The sequence below is a fragment of the Phascolarctos cinereus genome, unplaced genomic scaffold (genome assembly GCF_003287225.1).
Source record: "Phascolarctos cinereus isolate Bilbo 61053 unplaced genomic scaffold, phaCin_HiC Scaffold_4;HRSCAF=312, whole genome shotgun sequence".
Lineage (NCBI taxonomy): Eukaryota > Metazoa > Chordata > Mammalia > Diprotodontia > Phascolarctidae > Phascolarctos > Phascolarctos cinereus.
In genome coordinates, this window is record NW_027555847.1 from 458,585,293 (window position 1) to 458,613,082 (window position 27,790).

The 27,790-nt window shown below is 38.4% G+C and overlaps 1 protein-coding gene across 1 annotated transcript in view; it reads left to right on the forward strand.

Moving 5' to 3' along the window:
• SBSPON (somatomedin B and thrombospondin type 1 domain containing) overlaps positions 1-26,772 on the forward strand; it is a 56,206-nt gene extending 29,434 nt beyond the window's left edge. Inside the window, exons 4-5 of the mRNA XM_020971050.1 lie at positions 239-415; positions 25,812-26,772. Of these exons, the coding sequence (XP_020826709.1) occupies positions 239-415; positions 25,812-25,929 (295 nt within the window). The 3' untranslated portion in view covers positions 25,930-26,772. The remainder of the gene's footprint in view (positions 1-238; positions 416-25,811) is intronic.
• The last annotated feature ends 1,018 nt before the right edge of the window (positions 26,773-27,790 follow it).

Here is a 27,790-nt window from a genome sequence, read left to right on the forward strand (position 1 = left end):
AGGGTCACACAGCTAGTAAGTGTTATGTGTCTGAGGCCAGATTCCAACTCAGTGCTCAATCCACTGTGCCATCTAGCTGCCCCTGCAAAGCTGGGTTCTAAGCCTTGGCTTCTGATGCCAAGTTAGGCATTCTTTCCATAATGCCACATTGATTTTGAGAACACTATCCCTAAGGTTCTCTATGGATTATACCTATAGTACAACTTAGGAAATTGTCTTTAACTTTTTTCTCCTGTAGATATTGTATGGAGTTCAAGACAGAATCCTTGACTCATTATTGTGCTATGGAAAATCGTCCCCTGACCCGCTGGATGCAGTACCTTCGAGAGGGTTATACTGTGTGTGTAGATTGCCAACCTCCAGCCATGAATACTGTGAATCTACGTTGTTCTGGAGATGGCCTGGATTCTGATGGGTAAGAGAATCAGATTAGTTTGCACAAGCAAGTATCTGTTACAGGATAGATACTTTCCTGTCCTACACACTGCCTTATTTATAATGATAAAACTTTTTGAAATGGAGAGCTCTACCTTCTTTCTCAGTGAGTATACATAATATGTACCAGGTCCTGTATATTGTATAAAAGCAGAGACCTTGCTTTCTCTGTTTTTAAAATTATTTTATTTTCAATGAATAAAAACTCATCTCTCCCTCACACTACCCTACCCTCTTTAAAAAAGGAAGAAAAGCAAAAACCATGTAAAAATATGCACAGTGAAGCAAAACAAATTCCTGCATTGGCCATGTGCAAAAATAGACCTATGTCTCTTCTTTTTTGACGAGGCAATGGGATTAAGTGACTTACCCAGGGTCACACAGCTAGTGAGTGTTATATGTCTGAGGCCATATTTGAACTCAGGTCCTCTTGACTCCAAGGCCAGAGCTCTATCCACTGCACCACCTAGCTGCCCCTATATGTCTCAGTGAGTACCCTGAATTCATCACTTGTTAGGAGGTGGGTAGCATGTTTCGATCCTCTGGGAATTGTGGTTGGTCATTTCATTGATCAGAGTTCTTATGTCTTGTGTTGTTACATATATTGTTCTAGTTTTGCTCACTTCATTCTGTATCAATTCATACAAGTCTTCTCAGGTTTCTCTGAAACCGTTCCCTTCATTATTTCTTAGAGCACAATAGTATTCTATCACATTCATATAACCATAATCTGTTTAGCCATTCCCCAGCTGATAAGAATCTTCTTAGTTTCTAGTTCTTTGCCACTACAGAAAGTGTTGTTATAAATATTTTTGTATGTATGGGTTCTTTTTCTCTTTCTTTGATCCATTTTGGGTACAGATGTGGTAGTGGTATCTCTGGGTCAAAGGGTATGCAGAGTTACTTTCCAGAATGGTTGGATCTGCTCTCAGCTCCACCCACAATTCATTAATGTCTGTTTCCCCAAAGCCCCTCTAGCATTTGTCATTTTCCTTTGTTGTCAGTTTTGCAAATCTATCTGTTCATAGCCTTTGATGATTTATCAGTTGGGTAATGGCTTCTGTTCTTATAAATTTGAATCACTTCCCTTTATAGCTTAGAAATGAGACCTTTATCAGAGAAGCTTGGGGCAAAGACTTTCCCCTGCATTTACCTTCTCTTCTAATTTTAGCTGCTTTGGTTTTATAAAAACAACTTTTTAATTTCATGCAATCAAAATAGTTCACCTTACTTTCTTTTTTCCACTTTATCCCTTATTTGGTCATGAACTCTTTCCCCATGCATACATCTGAAAAATAATTGCTACCTTGCTCCTCTAATTTGCTTATGATGTTACTTTTATGTCTAAGTCATGTACGCATTTGTAGCTTATCTTCATATATGGATGAAATATTGTTCTATATCTGGTTTCTGCAAAACTGCTTTCCAGTTTTCCAAGGAGTTTTTGTTGAGTATTGAGTTCTTATCCCAGTAGCTGGGATCTTTGGGTTTATCAAACAGAAGACTACTGTGTTCATTTGCTTCTGTATATCATATACCTAATGTATGCCACTGATTGATCTCTTTATTTCATAACCAGTACCAAATGGGGACAGCTAGGTTCAGTGGATAAAGTGTCAGGTCTGGAGTCAGGAAGACTTATCTTCCTGAGTTCAAATCTGGCCTCAGATACTTCCTAGCTGTGTGACTCTGGGCAAGTTACATAACCCTGTTTGCCTCAGTTCCTCATGTGTAAAATGAGATGGAGAAGGAAATGGCAAAACACTCCTGTATCTTTGCCAAGAAAACCCCAAACGGTGTCACAAAGAGTCGGAGACTACTGAAACGACTGTATAACAACAACCAAATGGTTTTGATCATTACTGCTTTGTAATATAGTTTGAGATCTGGTACTGCTAGACCCCATTCCTTTCCCCTTGATTCATTATTTCCTTTGAGATTCTTGACCTTTTATTCCTCGAGATGAATTTCATTATTTTTTCTACCTCTATGAAGTAATCTTTTGGTAGTTTGGTATGGCATTAAATAAATAAATAAATTTAGGTGGTGGTGTCATTTATTATATTGCCTTAGCCTATCCAGAAACAATCAGTATGTCTTCACTTGTTTAGATCTATCTTTTTTTGTATAAAGAGTGTTTTAAAATTGTATTTAGATAGTTCTTGTATATGTCTCAGCAGGTAGACTCCCAAATATTTTGTACAATCTATAGTTATTTTAAATGGAATTCATATTTCTATGTGCCTGCTGATTTTGTTGGTAATTACAGAAACACTAATGATTTATGTTGGCTTATTTATATTCTGAAACATTGCTGGTTATTGTTTCATTTAGTTTTTTAGTGGACTTATCATCTGCAAAAAATGATAATTTTTTTCCTCTATGCCTATGCTTATTATTTTTTGTTGTTGTCTTATTGCTAAGCTAGCATTTCTATCACTATGGCAAATAGGAATGGTGATAACAGACACCTTTGCTTTTATTGCTGATTTTATTGGAAAGATTTCTAGTGTATTCCATTGTATATAATGCTGGCTAAAGTTTTAGATAGATACTAGTTATGTTAAAGAAAGCTTATTCCTCTACTTTTTATTTTTTTAAAAATAGGAATGGATATCATATCTTGTCAAAAACTTTTTTGCATTTGTTGATATAATTATATAATTTTTGTGGAGTGAAAAATAGGAAAAGAAGGGGTCCTATCAGTTTTTTTCTATGTTATAAACATCATTTCAATACATAAACCAGAGAGAGTCAAAATAGGAAAAGAAAACTTTAGACCAATGTCACTAATGAATATTGATGGAAAATTTTTAAATAAGATATTAGCAAGGAGATTATAGCAATGTGTCACAAAGATTATACACATACATACACATTTTCACAAGGTTGGATTTATAACAGGAACACAGAGTTGGTTCAATATGAGGAAAATTATAAACATAGTTGGTGGGGGCAACTAGGTGGTGCAGTGTATAGAATACCAGGTCTGGAGTGAGGAAGATTCATCTTCCTGAGTTCAAATCTGGCCTCTGCCACTTACTAGCTGTGTGACACTGGACAAGTCCCTTGACCTTGTTTGCCTCAGTTTCCTCATCTGTAAAATGGGCTGGAGAAGGAAATGGCAAACCACTCTAGTATCTTTGCCAAGAAAACTCCAAATGAGGTCATGAAGAGTCAGACACAACTGAACAACAAAATCAGCATGGTAGACTATATCAGTCACAAACAAAAATCAAATAATTATGTCAACAGATATAACCAAATAGCTTATTTAATATTGGAATAAATTATTCTTTAAATGTTTGATAGAATTTGCTTGTAAATTAATCTAATCCTAGGATTTTTTTTCATACTCTGGGAGGTCATTTATGGCTTGTTTAATATCTTTTTCCCCTGAGATTGGTTTATTTAAGTCTTTTTCTTTTTCTTTTAATCTGAGCATATTATATTTTTGTAAATACTCATACATTTCATTTAGATTGTCAGGTTTATTGGCATATAATTGGGTAAAATAATTTTTTAATAATTCTTTTTCTTTCATTTGTTGTGAATTTTTCTTCTTAATTTTTGATACTGGTAATTTGGTTTTCTTTCTTTTTAAAAATCAGATTCGCTAAAATGTATATCTATTTGCTTTTTTAAAAAGCTCCAAGTTTTATTTATTAATTCAATGTACTTAAATTTTTTCGCTTTTAATTTTGCCAATTTCTTTGATTTTGTGAACTACTATTTTGATGTTTTACTGGAGTTTTTAATTAGTTGGTTCTCTTAAGGTTTTTTGTTATAGATCTAATTCATTGACCTTAAGAGAGCCAACTAATTAAAAACTCCAGTTAAACACCAAAATAATAATTCAGACTTTCTTTACCACATTCCCATGCCAGGTGCCTGGGTTTCTCTTCTCCCTTTCCCCAGCTTCCTTTTATGTATTATTTTTCTTCATTAGAATATAAGCTCATTTGCATTTGTCCCACATATTTTGTATTTCCAAGTCTTGTTTTTATGTTCACAATATCTCTTGTCCATATCCCCTTCTCATCACTTACACAACTGTTGCCCTGGTGAAGGCCGTCATCACTTCATGCTTGGATTGTTGCAATAACTTTCTGGCTGTTCTTACCACTTTAGTACATACTGCACTTAGTGATCAAAATGATTTTCCTAAAGCCCAGGTTTGAACATGTCAACCTCCCTCCCCACCCAATAAATTCCAATTGTTCCCTATTAACTCCAGGATCAAATATAAATTCCTGTTTGGTTTTTAATCCCATCACTGCCTTTCTTGTTCCTTCCTTTCCATTTTCTTACACAGTTTCTCTTCTCCAAATACTCTACAATCCAGTTACACTGGTCTGTTTGCTGTTCTTCATACATATCTATTTCCCAATTCTGTGCCATTTCACTGACCCCCACAACTAGAATATTCTCCCTTCTTGCCTCCACCTCCTAGCTTCCTTCAAGACTCAAATCTCTTTTTCTGCAAGAGTCCTTTACCTCCTGCTTCCTATCCCCCACTCAGTGCCTTACACTGAGATTATTTTTCATGTGTGCTACATGTATACATTGTCTCCACCAGTAGAATGTGAGCTCCTTAAGGGTAGGGACTATGTTTCTGTCTGTCTTTGCATCCTTTGTACTTAGCATAGTGCCTGGCACATTATTCAGTCATTTTGCAGTCATGTCTGACTCTTCATGACCCCATTTAGGGTTTTCTTGGCAAGAATACTAGAGTGGTTTGTCATTTCCTTCTCCAGCCCATTTTACAGATGAAGAAGCTCAGGCAAACAGGGTTAAGTGACTTGGCCAATGTGAAACAGCTAAAAAGTGTCTGAGACTGGATTTGAACTCAGGAGGAATCTTCCTGACTCCAGGTTTGGCACTTTATTTACTATGCCACCTAGTTGCCTGGCACAAAGCCAATACTTAATAAATGCTCATTGACTGACTAAATGGTTTTAGAGTGAGTAGAGGTCAGTAGAAAAAGGTGAGATGTGACAGATATTGGGGTGGTGAGACCAACAAGATTTGGGAACTAATTGGATAAGGGGAATGAGAGAGAGCAAAGAGTCCAGGGTGATTCCTAGAACAATGGTGGTGTCCTGGCAGAATCACGTTTTATGAGGAAGGGTGGCTTTAGAGAGAATAATAATGAGTTTTGTTTGGGGCATGCCAAGTTTGAGATGTATATGTGACTTTCAAATGGAAATGTCCGGCTTGCAGCTGGGGATGTGGGACTCAAGTTCAGGGAAAAAAATGGGAACTGGATGTATTCTTCTGGTCTCCTTACTTTTTCTCCAGCTAGCTCCTATGCTTAGAATGCTTTCCCTCCTTTAGAATGACTCTCAGAGTCTCTTACTTCCTCCTAGACTCAGTTACAAAGCTAACCTTTAGCTGGAGGTCTTTCCTGGTCACTCCAACTACTAACGAGAGCTTTTCCTTCTAACTTTCCTTTTAGTCTGAATGTATCTTTTATTTATCTATTTGTCCCCACTATAATGCAATAGCCTTGAGAGCCTGGACTGCCTTTTCCCTTTTTTTTGTATCCCATTGGCTTTATACCTCCTGAGCATTATTGTAAATATTTAATAAATTACATATTGATTGACAAGTAGATTTGTCAGTCTTCGCAGAGTGACATAGTAGAATCCTTAGGAGCTGCTAAGATCATCAAGGGGAGGGGGATGAGAGAGAGGGAGAGTGGCAGAGACTGACAGACTGAGACAGAGGAGGGCAAGAGACAGTGAGAGAGAGGAGGAGAGAGACAAAGAGGGAAAGAAAGGAGAGGAGAGGAGAGGGGGGTGAGAGAGAGAGAGAGAGAGAGAGAGAGAGAGAGAGAGAGAGAGAGAGAGAGAGAGAGAGAGAGAGAAAGAGAGAGAATGAGAATGAATGAGCATGAGCCATGTTACAAAAGCCCAGAGATGAGAGCTAGGAAAAAATAGATCCTTGCATCTATCAATAAAGACACCACTGGTGACCTTGAAGAGAGTAGTATTAGGCAAAGTGGTAGGGTTGGAAGCCAGATAGAATGGAACTGAGAAGTGAATTGGAGGTTAGGAGATGAAGGCAACAAATGCAGATGACTCTTTCTAAGAATTTGGCTGTGAAAGAGAAAAATACAGGACAATAACTTGAAGGTATGGTTGAGTCTGTTGAAGGTTTTTAAAGGATGGGAAAGATCTGGACATGTTTGAAGGCAGCAAGAAAGAAGCCATTGGATAAAAAGTTGAAAATTAGGGATAGATGATCATCAAAGGGGCAAGCTCCTAGAGGAGATTGGAGGGGCCATGTATGAAGGGCATAGGTAAAGAGATTGCCATTTGCAAGAAGGGTTCATCTTTTGAGTCTGAAGCAAAGGGGCATGTGGCTAGTGAATTGATTTGATGTATAGTACTGGGGAAGAGATAGAGAGAGCGTGCTCATAATGGAGAGACTCAATCTTTCTTATAAAATATAAGTTAAGTCCTCTGCTTAGAGGGAGAGAACAGGTGGGTGCGGGTGGTTTGAGAAGAAAAGAGAGTTTGAAAATAGCCACTGTAGGGACCTCACTTTGGGCCTCTAAAACTGGAAGCATCTTATTTATCAGGTCCAGATTGGGATGGGATTATGGCACTCCTGGGTCCAGGTATTTCACAGACTAGCGTATCTTAAGATGAATGAGTCCATTAGGCCAACTTCTATGGAGATCCACAGAGGGACCGACAGTGGGATATTTCTCTATAGGGGAATCAAACTTTGATACAATCATTGATGTTATCACTTAAGTTTAAGGCAGCAGTTCACTGGTTCAAAAAACCTGAATCTGCCTAACATTTTATCAGCCTGGCCCAGTACTTTCTACTCTCAACCAGTGCTACATCTGATAATTGTATCAGAAACTTAGAGACCAGAATCAGTGCTTGGACTCAAATAGACAAAGCCAATTCACTTCAAGGCTACAATCTGGTTTTAAGAGTCTCAGGTAGAACTGGTTTTTAAAAATGGATTAAAAAGCATTTTTAAAGCATGGTGTGAACCTCTCCAAAGTCCTTTTTAATCAATCATTATTTCTACATTGTTGTTTTATTCAATAACTTGAATTAAATTTTACTAGGCACTTAGGCCTAGAGGCTTCAATATAAGTATGCCATATAAATTAAAAATATTAAAACATAAAGCTATGAAATGGACAAAGATAAATAGGGAATCTATTTCAAATAGATGTTATATTTAGATTTAATATTTTTCAGAATATCTCATTTGCATTTGGGATTTAAATGAATTTTAAATAAATTTTAATTTGACTTTTATTCATAAAATATCCTAGCTTCTGGCTAAGGAACTGAGGAGCTAGTGACTTTTAAAAATTTATATTTTTAATAATCTGGTTTTGTTGGTCTTTTCATTACTCACACTGTTTTATTATGAAATTGTAATGCTATAAGGGAACCTAGGAGATCATTTAGCTCAGACCCTCTGTAATTTAACCCTGTGAGAAATAACAAATCTCTTTGCCTTTATAGACCATCTCATACACTCTAATTATGTTAAGGGAATAATTGAAAACTTTGCATTACAGATTGAGAAGTATTTGCTGTGTAGGCAGTTTGAGGCAATTTGACACAGTGCTAGCCCTGGAGTCAGAGGACCTGAGTTCAAATGCAGCCTCCGACACTTACTAGCTGAGTGACCCTGGACAAGTCACTTAGCCCTGTTTGCCTTAGGTCTTCATCTGTAAAATGAGCTGGAGAAGGAAATGGCAAACCACTCTAGTATCTCTGCCAAGAAAATCCCAAAAGGTGTCACAGAAATTCAGACATGACTGAAAAATGACTAAAACAACAGTTTCATTAATAACAGTTGTACAACTTCACAGGAAGAATTTTTTGCAGGGAAGTAGGGGAGAAGAGGAGGCAGATGTCCTGATCTATTATTTCCTCACCATAAGGAATTCAAAGTGTGGAAATTCTGAACACCAGTGCAGATCAGCAATTCATCTGCAATGTATATGCTTAGAGGATGTGGAAGGGGCCCTGAGAAGTTAAATGACTTGCCTAGGGTCACAGAGATAGTATGTCAGAAATAAGACGATCTGACCTTTAATCATGACATCTAATCTAATTAATTTAATCTAATCTAATCTATTGTACTATACTGCCTCTTACTCAAGAAAGTTGTTGTTAAGAACCTCTGTTTCTGGGAGCTTTCTCAAGGTGATCCAATACATTTTCTCCTTTCCTCTTCAATTCTGGGACAAGCTCATTGTTTATTTACAATGTTTCAACAAAATATATGTTCTTATAAGCAACTTCTATATCTTGTCCCTCCAGCTGCCTATAATAGTGTGAGCAACAGGCATTCTTCTGGTTTTTTCCTGTGTGACTGAATGTGCTGAACCCTTGAATGATTAAGGATCTCATTTAGGAAGCTCTGCAGTGTTACAAGGGCTCGGTCCAATTACCTCAATGTCATCTATAACTGGGAGTATCTGGAGGGCTTTGCCATCTATAGAAAATTCTTCATCTTTGGACTATGCCCTGGGCATCCACCATGTCAGTGTCTGAAACTTTGGGCCCACCTGTGCCTCCCTCTTTTATGTCTTAATTCACATTAGTGACGGGGAGAGGATGAGTAATCATCAAAGTTACCTCTGTTGTGGCATTTTTCAGGGTGTCTTGAATGGGAGACACTTTGTTAGGATAGAGTATTTAAGGTGGCACTTGGCTCCATTGATATAAAAAATAGCTCTTCTCAGAGCAAGGGGGAGATAACATATGCATATTTAAATATATAGAAAATAACTTGGTGGGGAGAACATTTACAGTAGGGGGAATAATAATAAAAAATAATGATGATGTAGTACATTTATCTAGCACTTTACATTTTAATATCTGCACAACAATCTGCTAGCAGGTGCTATTATTATATCCACATTTTATAGATGAGGAAATTGCAGCTGAAAAGAGTTGCTCCTCCTAGGGTCCCACAGCTATTAAGTATCTGAGTCGTGATACAGGTTCGGGTCATTTGACTCCAAGTACAGCACAGTGCCATCCAGACGCATTACTCAAGATCAAGAAAGGATTTGTGTAGATGGTAATGTTGAAGGTGAGTTTTGAAGGAGGGAGTGGATTTCAGGCATGAGAGACAGCCAGGGCAAAGGCATGGAATTTGGACGTAGAATATCGTATGTGAGGAACAGAATGAAATCTAGTTTGGCTGGACCACAGGGTATAGGGAGGGAATAACACATAACAAATTGGAAAGATGAATTGAGGCCAGGTTGTGAAGGCCTTTAAAAGTCAGAGGAATTTACATTGGATCTTAAAAGCAGTAAGAAGATAGACCTATATGTACAAATATTATAGCAGAATTGGAAACTACAAGGAGTGCCTAGGCATTGGGGAATGGCTAAACAAGTTATGGTTTATGAATATGATAAAATATTATTGTTATAAGAAATGGTGAAGGTTTGTTCCAGAGAAATCTGGGAAGACTTATATGAATTAATGCAGAACGAAGGGAGCAGAACCAGGTGAACAACTTAGGCAGTTAACATTAAAAGTTCTGAATATGTCAACTGACAAATTTTTTTGTGGTATTTATGTATTTAATTTAAATTTATTGTAATTTTATTGTATTTTACTTTGAAATAAAAACTTTCACCTTATCTGTATTTTCTTTGCTTATGGATGTTAAAAAATGCAATGTCTCAATTGATGTAATTTGGTGCTTTTGGGTATTCTTAAATTCTGGTCCTTTTATATTAAAAAAAGTGTTGTAAAGAAAATTATCTTTGAAATTTTAGGAACTGTGATCACAATGACTAGCCATGATTTCAGAGGATTCATGATGAAACAGACTACTCATTTCCTGACAGAGAAGCAATAAACTCACAGTGTAGACTGAGATACATATATGCATATCTGTTATTGTTCAGACAAGATCAAAGAGGGAAATTGTTTTGCTTGACTCTACATGTTTGTAACAGGGGATTTTGTTTTTCTTGCTTTCTATATGGTGGAGAGGAACGGAAGGAAGAGAAGGTAGATTTTTATTTGAAAAAAAAAATTAAGTAAAATGAAGGTAATAGGGAGCCATTTTAGTTTACTGAGTAAAGAAGTGACAAGGCTAGACCTCTTCTTTAGAAAATCACTTTGGCAACTGTGTGAAGAATTGATTGAAGTGGGAAGAAACTTGAGACTGAGACCAATAAGAAGGCTTTTGCAGTTGTCTAGGAAAGAAATAATAAGAGCCTGAATGAAGGTGGTGGCCAGGTGACATAGAGGGGAGAAAGGTTGTGATAGGAATGCAAAAACCTGGCAACTGAATAGATATGTGGAATGAGGAAGAATGAGTAATTGAGTATAATGCATAGTTACTGATGTTCTATTGGTCACTCTTTTTTTTTTCAAAGTAATAAAATTTACTTTGATATCCTCTGCCACTTTTTTGGATAACTTGATCAATCAATCAGGTATTTCTTAAGTCTCTACTATCTGACAAGAATTATTGTTCAAAGTGGGGATAAAAAGAGAAACACAAAATGACCTCTGCCCTCAAAAAGCTTATATTCTAATTTAAGTCAACATGTACATATGGTATATATATGCATACTCAAGTAATATAAGATATCTATCTGAGCAGATACAAAGGGCAAACTTGTATGGCAATGTACTTGCTGGGGAGGTTGGAGGGGTGTGAGATGACCAGGAAAGGCTTCATTGAGAAGCTAGAGCCTGAGCCTAGCAGTGTTGAAAGAAACCAGGCATCCAAGAGGTAGAGAGGAGAGGAGAGGACATTCCAGACATGAATGACAACCAAAGTGAAAGCAAGGAGACAGGAGATGAAATGCTGTGTGTGTAAGGAAACCAAATGGGCTAGTATGGCTGGATTGTAGAATGTGTTCCCTGGATTGGAAGTCATGGGTGAGATTGCTCAGTGGAGCCAGGTGATGAAGAATTGTAAATGCCAAGCAGAAGAGTTTATATTCAATCCTAGAGGCAATAGGAAGGCACTGGAGTGACACAGTGAAACTTAAACTTTAGGAAAGTCACTTCACTGGTTATATGGAGAATGGATCCAGAGTGTGGAGAGACTTTAGGCTAGGAGGCTATTGCAATAGTATAGATGAAAGATCTTGCAGTCCAGAACTAGTGGGTGGCCAGATAGTTGAGAGAAGGTGAAGGTTGGGGAAGATATTGTGGAGATAGAAATGACAAGATTTGGTAGCTGTTTGGATATGTGTAGTAAGAGGAAATGAAGAGTTTAGAATGACACAGAGGATGACAATCCCTCAAAATTGTGTCGTTAGATTCACTTTTTTTTCAGTCCTCGTTCTTGGCCTCTCTGCTAAGCTTGATACTGTTGGGCACTCTCTTCTCTTTGGTACTTCTCTCTAGGTTTTTAGGACACCTGGTTTTCCTCCTACATATATGACCACTTCTTCTTAGTGTCCTTTGCTGGATTTTCATGCCTGCTAACAATGGATGTCCCATAGTTCTCTGTCCTGGACTTTTTACTCTTCTCCCCCTATATTGTTTCACTTGGTGATCTTATCAGCTCCTATGGTTTCACTATCATCTCTATGCTGATGATTCTCCAATCTACTTATCCAGCTCTGTTCTCTCTACTGACCTCCAACCTCATATTTCATTTGCCTCTTAGATGTCTCCAGCTGGATGTTCTACAGGTATCTTACATTCAACATGTCCAAAATTGAATTAACTAACTTTCTTCCCAAACCCTGCCTCCACTTCTAAACTTCAAAATTACCGTCAGAGGCACCTCCATCCTGCCAGTCCTCCAGGCTTGAAACCTAGAGATCAAGTTCTCTCAATCTCCCTCCACTCCCTGCAACCAATCCGTCGCCAAGGTCTGCCAATTTCACCTTTGCAACATCTCTCAAATCCACGCCCTTCTCTCCTCCAATATTCACCACCCTAGTGAAAGACCTTATCTTTGTACTAATGCAATAGCCTACTAGTTGGTCTGCTAACCAGAAGTCTCTTTCCACTCTGGTTCATTCTCCATTCAGTGGTAATTGATTTTCCTAAAGTGCAGGTCTGTGTTGCCACGGCACTCAATAAACTCCATTGGCAACATATAAACTCCAGGGTCAAACATAAAATCCGTCTGTTTGGTGTTCAAAGACTTTCACAACCTAGCACCCCCCTACACACCTTTCCAGTCTTTTTACACCTTCTATCCTACCATGTACCTTTTGATCCAGTGACACTGGTAAGTTCCTCAAGCAAGACACTCCATCTCTCAGTGCTGGGCATTTTTACCTGCTGTCCCCCATGCCAGGAATGCACTTTTTCCTCATTTTGCCTCCTGGCTTCCCTAGCTTCCTTCAAGTTCCAACTGAAATCCTAAATTCTGTAGGAAGCCTCTTAATTCTAGTGACTTCTCCCTGTTTATTTCATATTAATCCTGTGTATAGTTTATTTGTACATAGTTGTTTGCATAGTGTCTCCCCCATTAAACTGTGAGCTCCTCAAGAGCAGGGACTGTCTATTCCTTTTCTTTGTGTCCTTAGGACTTAGACAATTCAGAATAGTGTCTGACACATGATAGGTGCTTAATAAATGCTTATTAACTGACTTGATCCCCACCCCCCATCTTTATATTTATCAATGCCTTTTCTACTTCTCAATTCAGCATATCCAGGACTGTGATATTATAATCTGATGTGGGGACTTCAGTGCCCTAAATGGGAAAGGAATTTGTTATAAAAACCTTCACCAGGGCAACTACATGGATAGAGCTCCAGCCTTGGAGTCAGGAGGACCTCAGTTCAGATCCGGCCTCTGACACTTGACACTTATTAGCTGTATGATAATGGGCAAGTCACTTGACCTAGATTGCCTCACTAAAAAACAACCCCCCCCCCAATCTTCACCTATGTTTTCAGCTATTATTCTTCCTCTTGGATCCTTAAATGCCTTCAGGATGACTTTGTCCAGTTGGGTCTTTTGCCAAGCTTTTAAAAAGCTTGTCTCTGTCCTCTGCTTTTTTTCTGTATTACTTGTAGCCTTTCACCATCAGTACATGTAAGCTTTTACATAGAAATATATTATATTTATGAAAAGTGTTTATATCCTAAATCATTGCTGTCTTTGGCTGCCATATCTCTCGCAAGAAGATCAAGTCTTCACTAGTTCAAGCAGTTTCTAAGGTTTTTTTTCTTCTCCTTATTACGGCAATTGATACACACCAGTAAAATGTCTGTATGAAATTGTTTTAATTGGTGTTAGTGTCAATACACTATTCCCCACCAACAAGCTGTTTAAATAGGTGAAGTTGGAGTTGTTTTAATTAATATCTATTTCTACATAATTTTGCTCATTTTCATTCTAGTTTTATAATTTTTTGGGTTTTTGTTCTAATAAATCTGTGATCTGACTGCACAGTTGACTCAGTAACTTCCCCTATCAGTAACAAGTGGTTTCTTTTAAAACATTATTGGATTCAATATTTGTGATATCATTTGGTGCTCATAATGTCAACACCTCTCAGTTCTTTTCTTGAGGTATTCATGTACCTCCTCCCTATCATTAGAGAAATGGGAAACTTTGGGGTATGGAATGGAATGGAGCATATATTGTTAGATGAGGTCCATGTGTATCAACTGCTTTTAGTGTATTGTGTTCTTCAATATCTTTTGGACAAGATTAACCGGATAGGCAAAGAAGTAAGAATATATACAAAAATTAATGTGAAGTGAAAAAAGATTGATAAAACAGGGAAAAGAAAGTATTCATGATATATAGACATACTAGCTTTTGATTTTTATATATGAAACTTCTAAAATTTTTTACTATTCTTCCTTATTCCCTTCTTTTCATTGACCTCACCGAGTATAAAAGTATTTATTCATGTCATTTGGAGGGTTTTTAGCAAATTGTTTATAAAATTTCTCTTCCTAGATTTGGCCGAGTCAAAGTACAGGTATTAGTTTCATCTCCTTAATTCTGGATAGTATAGCCTCTTTTAATGCAGCTTAAGGTAGCCATATTGCATTGTTGCCTCATATTGAACTTACAATCCACAGAAACTCTGGCTCATTTCCATCTAAGCTGCTAACACTTTCTTCTTAGGCACCGTATATAAAGCACTGATATTAAAGTTAGAAAAACCCGAGTCCAAATTCTGCCTCAGGCAACTTGTGGGATCCTGGGCAAGTAGCTTGTTATCTCTCAGCTTCCTCATTTGTGAAACGTGGATAATAGTAGCAACTCCTTTACAAGGTTGTTGTGAGGATCAAATGGGATAACTTAGCACTTTACAAACCTTAAATAAATATCTGCTGTTAGCTATTATTATTAGAGATAGGGACAGGATCTGTAAATTCATCGCTATAGAGAATTCCCAGTTGAAGAAATACTATTAATGAAGCTCTGTACCAGGCCTGCACAACATTTGGCCTGTGCTGCTTGTGGCCCACGAAAAATGTAGGGGACATAAAACAGGCCTGCACAACACACCAACGGGGCCCGTTTTGGTGGGCCACAAGCAGCCAGTGTATGTTGTGCAGGCCTGGTTTATACCTTCTCTGAAACTTCAAAGAGATGCCTGTTGCACTGTGGTTATGTGATTTGCCCCCAAGGTCACAGTTGCTGTGTCAGAGAAAAAGACCTGAACCCTGGTCTTGGGATGGAGGCCAACTTTATCCACTATACCATGATGCTCATCATCATCATCATCATCATTTTACATTACTATGACTACTTCTGAAGTTGAATATTTCAAAACTCAAACATGACTTTTTCAACCCAAATAGTTTGATACGTGGTATGGGCTATTGAACTTTATTGTTAAATTTGGTCCAATGTAGAATTCTGGCTAATTATTTTTGAATTCTGTTTCTGTCATCCATTGTATTAGCTATCCTTCCCAGTTTTGCATAGTATACATTTGACAAACCTACATGTCGCCTATGTACTTATTCATGTCACTGATAAGATTAATCTAGCATGATGTGTTCTTTGAAAAAAAATGTTTTATTCTGAACTTAACAAACATAAAAAAGAGGGCATTTCTATATACAAAGTAAAACACAAGAAAAATTACAAATAAAACCATAAATCTGTTTTCCATACCATTTGCTTTTTAAAAATCATATATTAAACATGCTGCTTTCAGAACTGTCCAGCTTATCTCTACTTCCTTCTGTTCTCCTGTTTTAATTTAAAAAAATATTTCAATGGCTTATCTCTTCTTTTTCTGGGGGGGATCACCATTGCTATGCCATTTTCTCCTCTAACCACCTCCATCCCCATTAAACACCCCCCCAAATCTCATGGTAACAAGTAGTTACACAGATCAAAACAAACCCATACCCTGGCCAAAATTTGTCTCTCTCTTGATACTTTGAGTCCCACCTCTCTTTATATGTAAATTGGGTAAGCAACATGCTTGATCACAAGATTTATAGAAATGTGGTTGCTCATTGCTTTAATCAGAGTTTTTAAATCTTTCAAAGTTGTTTTTACTTACAATGTTGTCATTATACAAATTTTTCCTCCAGTTCTGTTACTTCACAGGATTCTCTGCAATCATCTTTCATCATTAGAATGAAAAAATTTATTATATTCATATACATTTTTTGAGCCATTCTCTAGTTAAGAGCCCTCTTAGTTTCCAGTTATTTTCTTTTTCATTTTAATCATTTTTTCCAGATCAGGAAGTTTATTTTCTTTGCAACTATTACCTCTCCCTCTTCAAAATCCCTTGCCCCTTACCATCTTCTCCTGTTCCCTCTTTGAGTTTGGTATATTTCTATACCTATGTGTGTTCAACTGAACTTTGTATGGTTCAGATAAGAGTGACATTACTCTGATGTCCTTTCTTCCCCATTTCATCTCCTTTCTCAGTTCTACACTACTATATTCCTTTTTACCCATCCTTTTCTTTAGCTCATTAAAATCCTCAGAGTAGGACCAGTGCACCCCTAGGTCCTCTCTTTTCATTATTTATCTTTATCATTACCCTTTGAAAACATCAGAGTTTTGGGGGCAGCTAGGTGGTGCAGTGGATAGAGCACTGGCCCTGGAGGTAGGAGGATCTGAGTTCAAATTTGGGCTCAGACACTTGACACTTACTAGCTGTGTGACCCTGGGCAAGTCACTTAACCCCATTGCCTAGCAAAACAAAACAAAAAACCACAACAAAAAAGAAAATGATAGAGTTTTGGAGGAAAAGTTGTTAATTCTCATTTTTCAGAATGTTATTTAGCCCTTGACAATTTTACAGCCCTTTCCAATTGTTCAAATAAATTTAGCCAAGATTCTCTCAATTCTTGTTTTTTCATTTCACAGTTCTTACTCACCTCTAGCCTTTTTATCAGGAATGCCTGAAAATCCTTTGTTCCATTAAAGGTCTATTCCCAGGTCCCCCCCCCCCCTTTTAGGATTATATTCAGCATTGCAGGGTGAGCTGTTTCTGGTGGTAAATTATTTTTTGCCTTTTGCAATATTGTATTTCTTCTCCCCCTCACCCTGCCCATTACAAATATCTATAATCAAGCAAACTATTTCTGTAATGGCCATGTCAAAAAAAAAATCTCATTCTGCACAGAATTCTTCACTTCACTATCAGGCGGCAGGTAGTGTTTTTAATCATACACTCTTCTGGAATCATAATTAGTCATGCTGACTAGAGTCTCTAATTCTTTCAAAATTTATCTTTGCCATATTATTATCTAATGTATTCTCATGGTCCTGTTTACTTCACTGTGCCATCAGTTCATACAGGTTTTCCCAGATTTCTTTGAAACCATTCCCTTCATCATTTCATAGGTTGCAGTAGTATTCCATCATATTTGCCACATTTGTATACCATAATCTTTTCAGCCATTCGTCAATTTATGGGCACCCTCCCAAATTCCCATTCTTTGCCACTTCAAAAAGAGGTATATTTTTGTTCATCTTTAGAATTTATTTTACTTACGACTAGTCCTTCCCTTAAATTCTCCTCCCCTTTCCTTGTCCCTAATTCTCCTCTATTTTCCTGTTCAGTGAACTCGATTTCTATATCCAACTGTGTTTGTCTACATTCTTACTCCCTCTGTTCATTAATTCAGATGAGTGGGGTTCAAGTGTAAGCTGCACTTTTCCCCTCCTTGTTTGCATGTCTGCTTGCACACCCTGACTGATAATTTTCCACAACCTTCCTTTCCCTTCTCCCCTTCGTGCCCCCCCCCACTCATGTATTGCTCTTCCTCTGTTTCCATTGCCTTAAGATTGTCAAAACATAACAGGACTATTCTCAGGCTTGTCTAATTATATTTCCTCTATGACCTGATGTTGATAGGGTTCACAGAGGACACATTTAGTCTCCTTGTATTTAAATATAAGCAGTTTATCCTTTTCTAGTCCCTTATGATTGTTCATCCTTGTTTGAACTTCAAAATTTATATGTAGTTCTTTTCATCAGGAATGCTTAGAAGTGATTTATTTCATTAGACATAATTTTTTCCTTTTCTAGGATTCTATTTGGTGTTCCTGGGTAAATTATTCTTGGCTATCAACCTATATATAGTCTTTGCCTTCTGGAAGTATATCCCAAGCTCTCTGTTCCTTTATAGTGGTGGCTGCCAAATGTGTGTGATTCTTTCTGAATATAGCTCCATGGTACTAGAATTATTTTTTTTTTCACTGCTTGCAGTAATTTTTTTTGATCTGGAAGCTCTGGATTTTGGTTATGATGTTTCTGGGAATTTTAATTATAGCATTTCTTTCAAGAGATGAGTAGTGGATTGGTCAGACTGACGAACAATGTTTATAGACCTTTGCTCTGCTTTTGGTATTTCTCCTAGAGTTGTTGAGCTGCAAACACCATATCAACCATTGCTTGGCCCTTTTTGAAGCTACACTGGCTCTTAGGTAGATGACCATTGTCCGGGTGAAGGATCAGCCTATTAAGGAGGACTCTGACAAGAATCTTGCCAGCAATGACTAAGAGAGAGGACCCCCCCCCCACTCCCACCCCATGGTTGTCACAGGGCAACCTATTTCCTTTAATTTCATACAGATGGACAATGGAGGCATCCTTGAACTCCTGGGAATAATCTTCTCTTGCCATATAACTGGGAAAATTTTAGTCAGCTTTTGTATGAGCAGTAGACCTCCTGCCTTGTAAATCTCAGCTGGAATAGAATCAGCAGCAGACACTTTGCCACACAAAAGGAGGCAAATGGCATTCAAAACCTCTTCTGCAGTTGGAACTTTGGCTAGGGAGGAACTGATTTCAACTTGAGGTATACAGTCAATAGCTTCAGCATTGATTAATAATGGTCTGTTTAGAACACTATGGTTGTGTTCAGCCCATCTCTCCAGGATCATGTCCTAAACTGTCATGCATTCAAACTCCATTTCAGAAAGCACAACTCTTGACAGGCTGGCCACACTGTTCAAATGCCAAATGTATGTTTGCCTAAAATACTGTTTCACAGAGAACTGACACAAGGTAGGTGCTCATGTGGTGGTGAGAAGAAGCAATACAAGAAGACTTTTAAAGTCTCTCTGAAGAACTCTGGAATTGATTGCATGACATGGGAGACACTGGTGAAGGTCTGCCCAGCATGGCATGCCTGCATCAAAGAAGATGCTAAGTTCTAAGAGCAAAACAGAATTTCAGTAGCTCAAAAGAAATGTGAGATGCACAAATATACAGAATCCACCCCAAATGTTCACATCGACTATTTATGCCTGTCCTGTGCTAGAGCCTTCTAAGCCCATGTTGGTCTGATCAGCCACAGTTAGGCACAATGTAACTTCACTCTAACTCAGTGGTGTCATTTTGGTCCTCTTCGAAAACGAACCAACTAGTGGATTCTTGCTATTTCTACTTTGTCCATTGATTCTAAGGTATCTGGGCAACTTTCTTTAAGACTTCTTTCAATATAATGTCTAGACTTTTTACTTTGCGCAGGGCAGGCAAGTAGTCCAACAATTCTTAAGTTTTTTCTCCTTAATTTGTTTTCCAGGTCAGTTGTTTTTGCTGTGTGAGATATTTTAAATTTTCTTCTAGTTTTTCAGTCTTTTGATTTTAATATTTCTTGTCTCAAGGAGTCATTGATTTCTATTTGGTTCATTCTGATTGTCAGGGAGTTTGTTTCTTGGAAAAGGTATTTATATCTCTTTGTGCCTTTCCATTTTTGTTCTTTAATAACTCATTTGTTCTCTATTCCTTCCTTTAGTGCTGTCATTTAATTTATAGATACTTTAACACTTAAAAAAAACCCCAAATGCTTCATTTTTTCCAGGAATTCTAGTTGAATTTGTGCCTGAGCTATTTTTCTTCTCTGAGGCTTTGCTTGTAGATGTTTTGGAGTTATTCTTTTCTGGGTTTGTGTCTTGAGCATACCTGACAGTATACTAGCTTCTTATGATGGGATTCTTTTTTCTTTCTGCTCATTCTTCTGGCTTGCTTTCTAACTTCACACGTGATGTTAGGACTGGGCTCTGTGCACTTCTGATGGGAAAGTGTGGGCTGGTTTGGTTGCTGCTTTCTTGGGGTTTTGAGTGTTATATAATTTCAGGATCTCTCAAGGACAGGTTGGGGACCTGCAAACTTTCAATACTCCTAAAGTGGTCTGATCATGGAAAAATATGATTGCTGACCCTCCAGCCTCATTCCCAATAATATCTCCCATCTGGGTGTAGGGTATATTCAGGAAAGACTAGTACTTCTGGTGTGAGGGCTGCCAAGCGTTTTTCAGGGCTGCTTCCCACCTTTGCTGTCCACATGATACACCCAACTCTCACCTGTGGCTCCAAGAAGCTATAGGATGTGCAGCTGCCAAACCCTGATAAACCATTTCGTCAAATGGGCTAAACCAGGTTGAGGGTAACTGACAAGCCTCAAACATGTCAGGAGTTTGGAGGGAGGGGAGTGCCTACATCAAGCCTGTGAAAACTTCCCCCAGTGGAATGGGTGGAGAAAAATTTGTTCTAGTGGCTACGAAGACGACTGAAGCAGGCACTGCAATGCTCTTAGAGCATGGTTAGACATTGAAGACACCAAGGTCATACACTGCATCCTGGGCCACCACCAGTTGTCTTGACTTTTGTCTTGCCACTGGACTTTGATGACTGTGGAAGAGAGAGTGAACCTCACCCAACCCTGGCTGGCTTGCTGTGGCCAGCAGAGATCTCACCCTTTGGTCAGAACACACACACACACACACACACACACACACACACACACACACACACACTTTTGCAAAGATAATTCCACTCACCATTGGTACATGTGTGCACACTTACGGACAACATAAAGTCCAGTAGACCTCAATGATGAACGGCTCTTGTTGCAAGAGAACTCAGCAGGTACTGTATCCAAATAGCAGCCCTCAGTGAAACAAGGCTGGTAAACGAAGGCCAGCTTACCCAAGTTAGAGGTGGACACATGTTTTTCTAGAGTGGCCACAGTGAGAGGGAGTGCCATGAAGATGGCATTAAGTTTTGCAATCAAAACTAATTTAGGCAACAAGCTTGTATGCCTACCAAGAGGAATGAATGACAGGCTCATGACAATGTGATTGCCACTTGCAAGAAAGCTTCATGATGGGGCAGCTAGGTGGCGCAGTGGAAAGAGCACCGGCCCTGAAGTCAGGAGGACCTGAGTTCAAATCCGGCCTCAGACCAAACACTTCACACTTACTAGCTGTGTGACCCTGGGCAAGTCACTTAACTCCAACTGCCTTAAAAAAAAAAAGAAAGCTTCATGCCACCAGCATCAGTGTGTATACTCCCACCGTGATGAACCCTAATGAAGGCAAAGAAAAATTTTATGAAGAATGGAGACCCTTATTATCAATGTGTCAAAAAGAGGACAAGGTTATAATTCTGAATGACTTTAATGCAAGAGTAGGTACAGACTACCAGACATGGCAGGGCGTCCTTGAAAGGCATGGAGTTAGAAACAGCAACAGCAATGGTCACTTATTATTGAAATACTTGTGCATCCCATGACCTCATCACCAACACTGTCTTCTGTTTACCTAAATGCAACAAAACTTCATGGATTCACCCTCTCAGCAAACATTGGCATTTAAGAGAATATGTGACTGTAAGAAGAGACAGAGAGGATGTGAGAGTGACAAAGACAATGTATAGTGCTGGACTGATCATAGACTTATCCTCTCCAAGCTAAATATTTGCATTAAATGAAAGTGGTGGCCCTAAGGCAAGATGACTACCAGAAGACTTAAAATCAACAGATTAGAGTGCTTTTCTGAGAAGAACAGCTCCAAGTTGCTTACTTATAACAAATTGCTAACTTGGAGGAAAGCTGAACCAACACACAGTTGGCAACAGTGGAACAGAAAAGAAATGGGTAGCTTTCAGAGATTTGGTGTACAGCAATGCATTTACTCATCTGGGCCAGGACACTCTTACACGTCAAGATTAGTTTAACAAAAATGATGGAGAAATCAGAAGCTGCTAAATGTAAAATGAGAACTCCACAGGGTTTACCAGCAAGATAGTTCATCCATCTCTAAGGAGGCAGCATTTAACTCCATCAAAAGTAAAATGCAAATGACGCTTAGAGATATGCAGGATTCTTTGCAGATGAAATTCAGTTTTGTGCTGACGGTAACAATCCAAAGTGCTTTTATGATGACCTGAAGGCTATTTATGGGCCAAAGACCTACTCGGTGCTGATGGAGCCACATTGATTAATGATAAGGACAAGATTCTGGAGAGGTGGGTTACAGATCATCATCAATCAATGTTGAGGCCACAGACTGTATGCCTCAAGTTGAAGTCAATCCCTCTCTAGCCAAATTTCCAATTGAAGAAGAGGTTTTGAATAAGATTTGCTTTTCTTGTGTGCAAAGTGCCTGCTGCTGATTTTACTCCAGCTGAGATTTACAAGGCAAAGGGTCTACTGCTCATACAAAAGTTGACTAAAATTTTCTCAGTTATATGGCAAGAGGAGATTATCTCCCAGGAGTTCAAGGATGCCTCCACTGTCCATCTTTATATAGGTAAAGGAAATAGGTTGTCCTGTGACATTCTTCATGGGTGTGTGTGTGTGGGGTGTGATGTCTCCTCTCTCAGTCATTGCTGGCACGATTCTTGTCAGAGTCCTCCTTTAATAGGCTGATCCTTCACCTGGAAGATGGTCATCTATCTGAGAGCCAGTGTAGCTTCAAAAATGGCCAAGGAATGGTTGATATGGTGTTTGCTGCCCCACAACTCCAGAAGAAATGCCAGGAACAGAACAGAGGTCTGTATACAATGTTCACTGATCTGACCAAGGCCTTTGATACTGTCAATCATGGGGGATTGTGGAAAATTATGGCAAAATTCGGGTGCTCGGAAAAGTTCATCAGTATTATATGTCATTTGTCATTATTTCATGATGGCATACTTGCCTAAGTTCTGGATATGGACAATGCTCTCACACTTTCCCAGTTACCAGTGGACTGAAGCTGGGCTGTGTACTTGCTTCCATGCTTTTTAGCATGACGTTTTCAGCAATGTTGTCAGATGCCTTCAACAAGCACCCAAGGTCAGCTACCGCATTAATGGTAAATTATTTAACTTGAAAAGGCTACTCAAGCCAAGACTAAAACGAAGGGAAAGTTGGTGCATGATTTTTATTTGCAGATGATTTTGCATTCAATGTTCTGAAAGAAAGTAGAGAGAAGAGGTGTTACACTGCCTACCATACTGCAGGTCTACAGAGCTGTTGTGCTGACCTCATTGTTGTATGTCTGTGAAACCTGGACAGCATGCCATTGCCATGCCAGGAAACTGAACTGCTTCCATTTGAACTGTTTTAGGAAGAGTCTGAACATCACTTGGCAAGATGAGGTACCAGATACTGAGGTCCTTTCTCAAGCTAAACTGCCACGCATTCAAACTGTATTGCAGGGAGTGCAACTCTAACAGGCTGGCCACGTTGTTTGAATGCCAAATATATGTTTGCCTAAAAGACTTTTTTACATAGAACTCATACAAGGCAAGCACTCACATGGAGGTCAGAAAAAGTGCTACAAGGACATTTTCAAGGTTTTTCTGAAGAACTTTGGAATCAATTGCATGACATGGGAAACACTGACAAAAGGACCACCCAACACGGCATGGGCGTATCACACATCAAAGAAGACACTCTACTCTATGAGGAAATCAGAATTCCAGTAGCTCAAAAGAAACATGAGATGAGCAAATTTAGAGACATCTTCACTCCAAATGTTCATGTGGACTCCGTGCCTGATGTGTGGTGGGGCCTTCCAAGCCCATATTGGTCTGATCAGTCATTTGGACACACTGTACCTTGACTCTAACTTAATGATGTTATTTTGGTCTTCTTTGAGAACAAAGGACAATAGCTAATCAACCAACTGACCAACAAATCTCCCATCCAAGTTCTGCAAGTTCCTGACTTGAGTTTAATTCTGAGTAACAACAGATTGCTGCTTGACTCAACCGTCTAGGAAGCTCTGCTGGTTCAGAATAACAGAACTGAAAGATTCCCTTCGGTCTAGGAATCCTGCCTTGGTTATCCCTTTGTATGCTTCAGATTGGACTAGAAGCTGGAACCAAGACCCTGCTCTGCACCACTGCTGCTTGCTTCTTGCTTCAGGCTTTTAGGAGCAAGACTGCCTCAGTCCAGTTTTCATCTGTGACCGGGGACTTCATAGTGAGCAACAAAGCTGCTACTTGCCACCTCTTCCTATTGAGGTGCCCAGTAGGGGCCTGGGACCTTTTCTTGCCCTGGTACACAGCCTGTCCCAGTACTGGAATGCTTCCCACATACAACTTCTGGATAGCTAGCTTCCCCAGTGTCTGTAGACTGTTTCCCTACCAGGGGTGGGGAACTTGTGGCCTTGAATATGGCCCTTTGACTGAATTCAAACTTCACAGAAGATATCCCCTTACAAAAAGGGCCACACTCGAGAACCTTGAGGGTCACATGTGGCCTTAAGGCCGCAGGTTCCCCACTCTTGTGCAAACCTGGAAGGAAAACAAGACTCGTGGATTCATGGATTTCTCCATCAGAACTTGGTCTGATGCATTTTTGACATCTTTTTGGAGCTTTTTTTTTTCTTGGTGGGGTGGTAGTGGTAGTTCACTGTACTGCTTCTTGTTACTCCGCTATCTTGGCTCCACCTCTTTGGCAGTGTTTAGGCATTACAACCTTTGTGATCCTGTGATTTTCTGGACTTCAAACTCCTTTCTTTCTGCCTGCTGTATTTTTTTTTTTTCATGTGGAAAGACTTTGGCTGGTATTCCTGAGACTTTTCCTTCTGGGAATTCTTTAAGGAAGTGATAGGTACAGTCTTTCTATTTTTACTTTGGCTTTTGGTTTTAATAATGCTGGACAATTTCGTCATCTATGATGTCTTAAAATACAAGTACAGGCTTTCATTTAAAAAAATTGGTTTTTAGGAAGTCTGATTCTGAAATACTCTGATGAGATTTCCAATTGCATTGTTTTTTATACCAAATATATTTTCTATTTTTTCAGCCTTTTAATTTTGTTCTATTTTTTAACTGTCTCATGGAGTCATTGATTTTACTTGGTCAGTTCTAATTTTCAGGGAATTCATTACTTGGATAAGTTTCCTATTCTTTCTTCAAGATTTTATTTCATGTTTATGTCCTGCTTCATTTTTTCTAGGTATTCATGTAGTCATTTTTTTCCTGTGAGTCTCTGCTTTCAGTTGTTAGTAAGTCACTCTCTCCTTCTAGGTTGGATTTTTGGGTAACTTTAGGCATTCTGGCATATTCTTTGTAGTGATCTATATTTTCTTCAGTTCATTCATGTCTCTAGCCTTAGTTATTGAACTTGAGCTTGCACTAGGAACAGGCTTTGCTGTCTGCTATGCTTGAACTTAACTTAGGTCACTGGAGTTCCTACACCATCTCCCAGAGTTAGGCCCTTCTGGGTCTTTGAAATTTATAGTGATGGTTTTTCAGGGCCATTTGTGATGGCTTAGAACTAAGTGCCAGGAAGCCTGGGGCCCAAAGTCTTGGGATGTCCCAGGCTCAATGTTGCCATGCCTGGCCACACTCACTCCTCCATTGTCTTCTCTCTCCTCAACACCCAACACCCTCCCCCCTCAAGGAAAACAAACAACTCCAACAAAATCAACTTTAAAAAGGCTTCTACTAATGTTAATCTGTATTTCCTGTACCCAAATGCCAGATTTCGTAGAGTGAAGTAGACAAAGAATGTGCTAAGAGGTACAGAGAAGTCAAGTAATGGAATAAATGTTTTTCCTTAGTTATACTGCAAAGTATAAAATCTATATGTGGATGTTTAAAAAGTCAGCTCTCAATTAACAAAAATAATCAACTTTGCAAAGTAATGTGTATTTATTAATATCAAATTTTATCTGGTTTAGTGACATATTTTAAAAAATATTGTTTCAGAAATCAGACTCTTCATTGGCAAGCTATTGGTAATCCTCGATGTCAAGGAACGTGGAAAAAAGTTCGGCGAGTGGACCATTGCTCCTGTCCAGCTGTGCACAGTTTCATTTTTATTTAGAGCTTAAGCAATTTTTTAAAAAATTGTGAATATTTTTAATATCATAAAGAACATTTAACACATTTCACAATCTTAAAAAATTATCTGTTGTGTGTGCTAAACATTTAATTGTCATGTTTTGAAGAAAATAAAGGAATAAAGAAGGGAATTGTGGCATAGAATCCAGTCTCAAATTAGGTGACTATCCCATGTGACTGCTATGGTTTGGTGGAGCTGAGGTCTGTCTATACTAGGTCACTTCTATGGGATCTCCTCGGTGGGAAGTCTATGAGACACACATGATGTACATTTACATTGCATTGAAAGTATTATCCCACATCCAACAAGGGTATTTACATTTCAAGTCATGTTAAATTTTTTTTTCCATGTCAAAAATCTCCTTTGAGTTTCCTAAATAATTAGGAATATTTCCTACTGAGTATTGGTCCTTATTCTCAAAAACTTTTCAGACAGGTTAAATTATTTAATCTTTCATAAGCACTTTATAACAACATTTACTGCTCTGCTAAAGTTTTTACTGGAGGAAGTAAATGGATACTAATGTTTCTGATAGACAAGAACAATCCAATGTTAAATTGAGGGTCAACAGAATTTACTTTTAATATTGAGTAATGAAGGAAACTTAGGAGTGGAGTAATTACGTCAATTACAGAATTTCACTTCTATTAGCATCCAAGAAACATTTCAACTGTAAGAATTAAGTGCCTCAAAAAATATCTCAGAACTCCCACAGGGAGAGTTTTAAACCATGGGACCTTGCTTAACGATGTGACTGCTTTATCTTTGAGAAATTGAAAAGATCCTGTTTAAAAGTTGAAATAAAAATACTACTTTTGTTTCTTATGCATGGTTTTCTTTGGGATGAGAAGGGAGAAAGAGGTGAGGCTGCAGAAGGCTGACAGCCCATTCACTATATTATTATTATTATTATTACCTCAAAACAAAGTGGTAAAAATATTACTGTCTCTCTTACTCAGGTCAGTTAAAAATGTATTAGGCAGCTACTGTCTGCCAGCCTATTTGTTGGGTGGCTGGGGCTAAAAAAGAAAAATACCTTCAAGGAGAACCTACAATATGTACACAAGGAAGTAAATACAGCCTGGAAAATTGAGTATGAAGAGGTTAAACAACATAAGGCCACAGAGTAAGGTGGCAGGATATTAAAATTTTGGACTCTGCCAGTGACTTGCCCTGATGGACATTCTTATCCTTAGGTCTCTGCACTTAATGTTTTAGTAACTGTATTTCAGTATAATTGCTTTCCTTTGCAATCCTATGCATTTTATTTTATGCATTTCAGAATTACATTTCTAATTCTGAAAAAGGGTCCACAGACTTCACCAAACAACCACAAAGTAGTCTATGACTCCCCCTCCAAAAAAAGGTTAAAACTCTTATTCTCCAAAATCCAGTTTGTTCAAGTGCAAAATAACTCTAGAAAGAGTATTACATTAGAACTACCATTTGGGGGAGAATGGAGCCTTATTACTACAGCTAAGTGGCAAATTCTACAGTACTAGATGTAGAGTTAAAACCTAAGTTTAAATCTAGCCTCAGACACTTGGTATGTGTCTCTGGAAAGTCATTTTAACCCAGTTTGCCTCAATTTCTTCAACTGTAAAATGGGAATAACAAAAGCACCTACCTTGAAGGATAGAAAGGAAAGAGAACACAGCAAAGAAATCCTTTAGAAAAGGTGAAGGAAATGTCCATCTGTTAGGGAATGACTAAACAAATTGTGGTACATGAACATAATGGAATATTATGTTGTAAGAAATATCCAGTATGATGAATACAAAAAATAGAAATATTTACAAGAACGGATGAGTGAAGTAAGCTGCATACAATATACACTGACTAC